Source organism: Garra rufa, chromosome 14, assembly GCF_049309525.1.
Source record: "Garra rufa chromosome 14, GarRuf1.0, whole genome shotgun sequence".
In the NCBI taxonomy this organism is placed as follows: Eukaryota; Metazoa; Chordata; class Actinopteri; order Cypriniformes; family Cyprinidae; genus Garra; species Garra rufa.
In genome coordinates, this window is record NC_133374.1 from 22,720,800 (window position 1) to 22,729,829 (window position 9,030).

Below are 9,030 nucleotides of genomic sequence, written 5' to 3' on the forward strand. Positions count from 1 at the left end.
CAAAAACACTTTGTTGAACTGGTGTTTGTTGGTGTAGAATGACCTGTACTGGGATGACTGGTCTAGAATGGGGATCTTCAAAGCACCTAAATCAGGCTCACCAGACAGTGAGATGCTAGTGGGCAGACTGACAGGAGTGATGGACCTCAAGATCTTCTACAAGGGAAAAAACAGAGGTCAGTCCTGCTGATACATGTGACCCTGGACCACAAAACCAGTCTTAAGTAGCATGGGTATATTTGTAGCAATAGCCAACAAAACACTGTATTGGTCAAAATGATCGTTTTTTCATTAGGATATTAAGTAAAGATCATGTTTCTTTAAGATATTTTGTAAACTTCCTACTGTAATATATATTAAAACTTTAAAGGTGATTTTCTTAATTTTTTTTTTCTCAATTTACATGCGAAGAATTTTCAACAGTTATTATTGTGTACTAAAACTATAAATAAAATTTCATTACTTTATACAAAACATTAACTAAATAAAATAAAACAATAAATAAACTTAAACTTCAAAATAATTTATGTTTGGGTCAAGTTGAAGTCTAATAATTAAAACTAAATTGAAACCAAAACTATATCCTAAAATTAAAAAAAAAAAAAAAAATCACAAAAACACGACAAAATTACTTTAACTAAAACTAAAAGGAAAACACAACATATAAAAATAAAATATTAACAAAAACTGTAATAGTATATAAGTGATACTAAAATAATACTGGTGTATCGTGAATCAAGCAACATGAATGATTTTTTTTTGGTCTGTTTACACAAGAATAGAGAAATATGTTTTTAATTTGTGTATTTTTAACAGATAATAAAAGCACAGAACTACAGAACTATAGTTGTTGGATTTTTTGGACAATAATTTGCATGCAAAGAATTTGCACAAGGGTTATTGTTAACTAAAACTAAAGCCATAAAAAATTATTTACTTGTAATAAAATATTACCTGAATTAAATTAAAATAAAATAAAAGTTGTTTTGTAGCTAGTTGTCAAGGCAACATTATTTATGGTTAGTTTAAGTTGAAGTTCCAAATAATTAAAACTAAACTGAAACTAAAACTATATCCTAAAATAAAAAAATAAAAAAGCACAACAAAATTACTAAACCTTTAAACCTTGCCTTGCCTTGCCTATTATAAAAGCTAACAGACAAACAATAAAAGCACAAAACTGCAATAGTTCATGCATTTTTTTTGACAAGAATTTGCATACGAACAATTTGCAAAAGGGTTATTATCGTTACCTAAAACTAAAACCTTGAACAATTTTACTACTTCAACTTGAAATAAAATATTAACTAAAATAAATAAAATAAACTTTAACTTTAAGAGCTAGCTGTCAAAGCAACATCATTTTATAAGTTAAAGTACAAAAATAATCAAAATAAAATTGAAACTAAAACTATATTCCGATGTTTCACAAAAGATTTTCTGCCATGGCACAGTTTTGATAAGTAAAAAATCATATAGCACACCAATAAGCACTTAAATATAGGCAAAAAAATATAAAAGGGGCTAACCTTTTTAAAAAAAAATAATTATAAACATTGTCAGAGTTGGTTAACGTTCCTTATTATATAATTCTATTGTCTTTGGAGTTGGTATTTTGGCTTTATATATGATCAGACACTTGCAGTTAACATTTTAAAAAAACATACTCAAATGGAGTTGGTTTTTGACGAGCGAATGACGAGGATGTGGAGTTTTGAAGTTTCGCTGGCAGTTTGAGGATCCAATGCCGTTACAAGGTTTACAAGCTCTTTTGAATGCTTTCATTGGTTAAACATTTGTAAAACCTGTGGCACAGTGGTTGGAAATCACTGCTATATCCTAACATTGAAAAAGTCAAAACACAAAATATGAAAATAAAATTCTAAATATTAACAAAAACTGTAATAGCATAGCAGTGATACTGCAATAAGACCAGTTCAACATGAGTCAGCAGTATTTTTAGGCTGTACACAAGAATAAGAAAGTACATTTTAAATGTGTGTTTTGTACTTTTGGGGCTATTTTTTTTGGTGTTTTTTTAGGAGCAAACAGTCATAAAAGCTAACAGACAAGCAATAAAAGCACAAACTACAATATTGATTTCATGTGCTCAGCTTCATACAGTGGCCCCAGTGGTTTACTTGGGATGCAGAAATAGTTTTTAAAGATGTTCTTCTCTCTTGTAGGTCAGAATGCTTGTGTGGATCAGCCATGCAGTCTTCTGTGTCTTCCCCAGCCTGGAAACAAGCATCACTGTGTTTGCCCCGACGGAGTTTCCACCACCATCCTACCCTCAGGAGAGCATCAGTGCCAGTGTCCCAGCGGATACCAGCTCCGCAATAATACATGCGTTAAGACAGGTCTGACAGACACAGAAATGTCAGAAAGCTCTAAATGCTACATTTATAAAGCTTAAATGGATTTTTGTGTTTTTATTGACTTTTTCTGCCCATCAGAACACACCTGCCTGCCAAACCAGCACCGCTGCGCTAATGGCAAATGCATCAGTAGCATCTGGAAGTGTGACAGTGACAATGACTGCGGCGACATGAGCGATGAACAGGAATGCCGTGAGTCACATCGTCAACCCTGTCCTCTCTGTCTCATGTAAAACACTAGATTCTATGTACACTAGTTTTGTGTTTTATATCTTTCTCTCTCTGCAGCCACCACTTCCTGTGACTCTGCGGTCCAATTCCGCTGTGTGGCCTCAGGTTCCTGCATTCCGCTAGCCTTCAAGTGCGACCATGAGGATGATTGTGGAGATAACAGCGATGAGGAGCATTGTGGTATGTTTGTGTTTAGGGCTGTATTCAATTACATTATGGCTGGGACAATAAATTGATGCATCACAAATCGAGAAATGACTCTGCGTTGATTCTAAGATTTTCCGAATGCATCGCAATTCTCTCTTGAATTGATTCTAAGCTCAGCAGATGGCACTGTGTTCTGTTGAAACAGCCGTACTCTGCTTGCTTTTAATTCCTTACACACACTTGAACCTAAAATAATAATTTTTAAAGTCCAAAAGGTTTGAATTACAAGGGTGTTTTTATAGTAGGCGGTGTTTACATTGATCTTGTGTCAAAAGCCAAGGTGCAAGTACATTTATCCACATACCTGGCTGTGTATTGATTCCAGAGAGAATCGTGATGCATTTGGGAAGTCTCAGAATCGATCCACAAATCACGATGCATCAATTTATTTTCCCAGTCCTACAATATATATCTGAGATGATTTTGCGGGTGATTAAAAATGAAGTAGTATCACAATATTTTAATTAATCTTTAAATTTCCTAAAAAACACATTACAGATGAGTTTAGAGATCATGAACCGTTTCACAACTTGCAATTAATAGGGTGACCAATGTTTTTTTAATAGTTTCCCTGATTTAGTGTTGTTATTGTTAACAAAAACTGTTATAAAATGTTACTGGAAATGAAGCTGAATAGAATTAAATATAAATATTAGATAATATTTCATCAAAGCTTGAAAGTAATTAAACAGAAAAATAAGTAAATAGAAAAAAAAAACAAATAAATAGAAAAATCATAAATAAATAAAACTAAAATAACAAATGCACATTAACAAATTTGTAAGACTAAAATTAAAATGAAAATATAAAAAATAATTTAAAATGTTAATAAATACAATTGTAGTATAGAAATAATTCTGAAATAACACTGCTCTGAAGTAAACTTTAGTTGCAAAAATTGCATTAGGGTTCAATTTAGTTGTTTAGTTATTTTAGTGAAACAATTCAAAACTTATTAAATGATTCATCTTTGAACACAAAAATATTCATGGAAATCTGTGGTGTATGATCATGGAAGAATTTTAATGAGAAGTCTGCTTTTTTAATTAATATTGCTATTTATAAGTATAAATTGTTATATTGCTGTATATATATAAAAAAATAGGCAATTAATTAAAAAAAACTGTTCATTACTTGAAAACCATTTCAGAAACATGCCTTAATTAATAATTTATTTTTTATTTGCTTTGTGGATATGGCACTTCCTTGGATTGAAAAAAAAAATTAAGATGTGTACATAGTCAAACTAAAATTTACATGAACACTTATACATATTCATATTTATTCAACATTTCTCTCTTAATCACAGTTTATTCTCTATAGTTTATAAAATGGTAATAAAATATGACAAGAACTCAGAGTTAAACTGTGTCAGAGCAAATTCATCTTGATAATCACAAATGAATTGAAATCAAACTGAAATTTATTCAGACAGTTTATTAAATGCTAATAGAATATGACAAGAACTCAACTGTGTCAGAACAAATTAATCTTTTTAATGTCAAATAACTTTGATAGAAAGGTATGTAACTAAACATGGTCAGGTCAAAGTGTCAAATCAAATTTTTGGTTGCAAATTTGTACTAGTAGTCCACTGTATGAAGAATTTTTGGGTATATAATGTAACAGTTTACTTTATTTTGCTATCCTCACTTACATAAATAGAGTAAAAAAAATAAAAACTATAAGTCAAAAAATTATATCGGGTGTCTGAATCATGTTTTTTAGTTTTTCATATTAAATAACTATAACAATAATATTGTATCTCTGTTTTAGAGTCTCACAAGTGTGGCGCAGGAGAGTTCACCTGTGCAAGAGGTGTTTGTATTCGGGACGCGTGGCGGTGTGACGGGGACAACGACTGCAGGGACTGGTCAGATGAGGCCAATTGTACTGGTGAGAGAAGACTCATTTACACATGGGTACAAGAAATATGTAGTGAAATATGCCATATCCTCAATGTTTCTGTTTTTCGCTCTCTCTCACCACAAAGTGGGTCACCACACGTGTGAAAGCAGTAGTTTCCAGTGTCACACGGGCCACTGCATTCCTCAGCGCTGGGTGTGTGACGGAGATGACGACTGCCAGGATGGCTCCGACGAGGACCCTACCCAGTGTGGTCAGTCTCAAACACTGCGAAAGACCAAATGCATCAGTTCCTATGATCATGCTGCTGCTCATGTGGGATTCTGTGTAAATTTGGCATCTTTCGGTTTTGTCCTTCAGGTAAAGAGAAGTGCAATGGCTTCTTGTGCTCTAATGGCACCTGTCTGCCTGCTAGTGCTCACTGCAATGGTGTGGAGGACTGTCCTGGGGGTGCTGATGAGCAAAACTGCGGTATTGCTTTCTTATAAAATCTTATATAAGTTGTTTGTTGTGTTGTAAGTGGAACTAGAGAACTAATAAGGGTCTGTTCTTGCAGGTCCACTCTGTGCACACTATATGGAGTTTGTGTGCAGAAACCGAGCACAGTGTTTGTTCCAGTCTTTGGTGTGTGACGGTACCCGGCACTGCGCCGATGGATCTGATGAGGACCCGACGTATGCTGGCTGCTGTGAGTCCAACACATTTGCTAACTAAAATGTGATTATTAGAGGAATTAAAAAAAGATCTATTTTGTGCTTCTAACTAGGACTGTACATGTAAATTTAGTGCAGATAATTATGTAAAATAAATAAAAATATCATGATGTATGCATTTAATTATGCCCCCTGATCTGAATGTTAGTTCCTTAAGGTATTCTTAAAGAAATTCTTATATCTAATGTAAATATACTACTTAGAAGATTGGTTATATAATAATTTTAGAAAGAAGCCTCTTATTCTCAGCAGTGCTGCGTTTATTTGATCAAAAATAAAGTAATATTGTGAAATATTATTACAATTTAAAATTATTCTGTGATGGCAATGCTTAATTTTCTCATATGATGAGAAATTTGAATGATTCTCATAACCTGATTTGGTGCTCAGAAACATTTTGTTTTTTATTACAAATTGTGTTGTAATAATTGTAATGTTTTTGTGAAAACTGTGATATTCGTGTCATATTTTTAAGAAAGTTCAAAAGAACAATATTTTTTAGAAATGAAAATCTTTTGCAATATTTGTAACAAAATAAATCTCTTGTTTAATCGCTTTAATATTTATTATTTATTTAGGATTAATTTATTTAGTAATACGTTTCTGTTATTTAGTGTTTATTTCTTTAAAAAATCTGACCCTGTACTTTTGAATAGTAGTGTATATTATATAAATTAATAATAAAGAAGTAGAAATAAACGAATTAATCAAAAGATTTTTAATGTTTTTTGAAGAGGTGTCTTCTGCTCACCAAGCCTACATTTATTTGATCCAAAGTACAGCGAAAGCAGTAATATTGTGAAATATTTTTACTATTTAAAATAACTGCTTTATATTTGAAAATATTTAAAAATGTAATTTATTCCTGTCATCAAAGCTAAATTTTAGCATCATTACTGCAGTCTTCAGTGTCACATTATCCTTCAGAAATCATTCTAATGTTCTGATTTGCTGTTCAAGAAACATTAATTACTATTATTATTATTATCAATATTTAAAACTGTACCTTTTTTCAGGATTCTTTGATGAATAGAAAGATCCGATGATCAGCATTTATCTGAAATGAAAAGCTTTTGTAACATTATACACTATACCATACAAAATCTTAGAGTCAGTATAATTTTTTTTTATTTTTTGAGGGGAAAAGAAATAATAGAAATTAATACTTTTATTTAGCAGAGATGCTTTAAATTGATGATAAGTGATGATAAAGACATTTATAATGTTACAAAAGATTTCTATTTTAGATAAATGATGTTTTTCTGAACTTTCTATTCTATAAAAAAACCTGAAAAATTCTACTCAGCTGTTTTCAACATAATAAAAATAATAAATATTTTTTGAACAGCAAATCAGAATATTAAAATGATTTCTGAAGGATCATGTGACTGGAGTAATGATGCTAAAAATTCAGCTTTGAAATCACAGGAATAAATTTCATTTTTTAAATAAATTCAAATATAAATTTTATTTTAAATAGTAAAAATATTTTTCAAAATGTACAGGTTTCGCTGTACTTTGGAACATGAATGCAGGCTTGGTTAGCAGAAGAGACTTCTTTAAAAAACCTTAAAAATCTTACTGTTCAAAAACTTTTGCCTAGTAGTTTAAATTATTATTTCATTTTTTAAAAAGTTTATAAAAATAGAGCAATCCATATATTCACCACTTTTAACATTGCTTTTCTTTTTTCTCATGAGCTGTACTCATCTGCTACAATAATGTATTGTCTTTAATTCAGTCATAATTTATTCATAACATCATCTCTGTAAGAGTTGATATATGCACTTGCTTTCAACTTAATTTAATTAATCGGCATATCATGTAATGAATTTAATTACGTTTTTAATCAGTCTTAATTGACAGTCCTAAATGTGGACCTTGGGTAGAGCACAAATGCACTGTATAGTAATTAATTAATCAGTTCTTCTGCTCCTCCACAGCAACTAACCCTGAGTTTGAGAAAACATGTGATGCCTACAGCTTCCAGTGTTCCAATGGAATGTGTGTGACCCTGGAGTGGAAGTGTGACGGCATGGATGACTGTGGCGACTACTCTGACGAGGCCAACTGTGGTGAGCAGGAACTTCCTAGCTGAGCAAAGAAGCCAAACTAAACCAATTTCTAGGTTGAATTCATATGGTTAAACCTGCTTTATGCAGCTATGCAGGACTACAAACTTCCAAGTCCAGTCCAGACATACTTGAGACTGCTTTGAGAAAGTGCTGTTTATGTAATTTCTGTGTTTACTAATGAATTGTGTGCTTTCTGTTTTAGCATCCCCAACCGATGAGCCAGGCTGCTCACGTTACTTTCAGTACGAGTGTAAGAACGGCCGCTGTGTGCCTGCCTGGTGGAAATGTGATGGGGAAAATGACTGTGGTGACTGGTCTGATGAGTCTCAATGCTCAGGTACACAAATCAGTCTTGTACACAGTGTTCTTGCCCAGTCAGTGTTTATTAACCTTGTTTGTAGAGTGCTGACAAAAGATAAGGCTCAGTGGAGTAATCACATTTAATTATGTTGTGTCTGTGTTCAGGTGGTGGAGCTCCTCACACACCTGCGCCGGGTCCAGCTACCTGTGCTCCTAATCGTTTCCGCTGTGGTTCTGGCGCGTGTATTGTGAACACCTGGGTGTGCGACGGCTACGCCGATTGTCCTGATGGCAGTGATGAAGTGGGCTGTCCCACAGGTGCTTTCTCAGCTCTTTTTCTAACCAATACTAGGAGCGTCAAACATATGGCTTGTGAAAGAGTCCAGTCCAGCTTTTTATTACTTAATACTTAATTTTTTTTAATACATATACTCCATTCAAAAGTTTAGGATCAGTAAGATTTTAAATGTTTTTAAAGAAGTCTCTAACGCTCATCAAAGTTCTGTTTATTTGATCAAAAATACAGGGAAAATTGTGAAATATTGTTGCAATTTATAATAAGATTTTTATTTTAATATACTTTAAAATATGTTTTTTTTATTCTGTGATGCAATTACTTCAGTCTTCAGTAATCATTCTTATATGCTGATATATTATCTATGTTGGCAACAGTTGTGCTGCTTAATATTTTTTGGAACCTGTGATACTTTTTTCAGGATTCTTTGATGGTTAAAAAGAACAGCATTTATTCAAAATAAAAATCTTTCAATATAATTACAATATAATTTTTTACTATCACTTTTTATCAATTTAATAAAGAGAAAAAAAATACTGACCCCAAACTTTGAATGGTAGTGTATATTGTTACAAAAAGATTTCTATTTTAAATAATTTTTTTTTTTTTTTTTGACTTTTTATTAATCAAAGAATCCTAAAAAAAAGTATCACAGGTTCCAAAAAAAACAAAAAACAATAATAAATCAGCATATTAGAATTAGCATATAAGACTGGAGTAATGATGCTGAAAATTCAGATTTGCATTACAGGAATAAATGCTATTTTAAAGTATATTAAAATAGAAAACCACTATTTAAAATTGCAATAATATTTAACAATATTACAGTTTTTCTGTATTTTTAAACAAATAAACACAGACTTGATGAGCAGTAAAGACTTCCTTTAAAAACATAAAAAATCTTATTGATCTCAAACTTTGAAATGGCAGTGTGTATATATATGTTTATTTTTACATTTTTTCTG

General features: G+C 31.8%; 1 protein-coding gene across 1 annotated transcript in view; it reads left to right on the forward strand.

Moving 5' to 3' along the window:
* Positions 1–9,030, forward strand: part of sorl1 (sortilin-related receptor, L(DLR class) A repeats containing) — an 88,014-nt gene that overhangs the window by 61,620 nt on the left and 17,364 nt on the right. Inside the window, exons 21-31 of the mRNA XM_073817825.1 lie at positions 38–176; positions 2,187–2,360; positions 2,457–2,570; positions 2,667–2,789; positions 4,593–4,712; positions 4,810–4,935; positions 5,043–5,153; positions 5,239–5,370; positions 7,339–7,470; positions 7,673–7,807; positions 7,936–8,088. Coding sequence (XP_073673926.1) covers positions 38–176; positions 2,187–2,360; positions 2,457–2,570; positions 2,667–2,789; positions 4,593–4,712; positions 4,810–4,935; positions 5,043–5,153; positions 5,239–5,370; positions 7,339–7,470; positions 7,673–7,807; positions 7,936–8,088 — 1,459 coding nt within the window. The remainder of the gene's footprint in view (positions 1–37; positions 177–2,186; positions 2,361–2,456; positions 2,571–2,666; positions 2,790–4,592; positions 4,713–4,809; positions 4,936–5,042; positions 5,154–5,238; positions 5,371–7,338; positions 7,471–7,672; positions 7,808–7,935; positions 8,089–9,030) is intronic.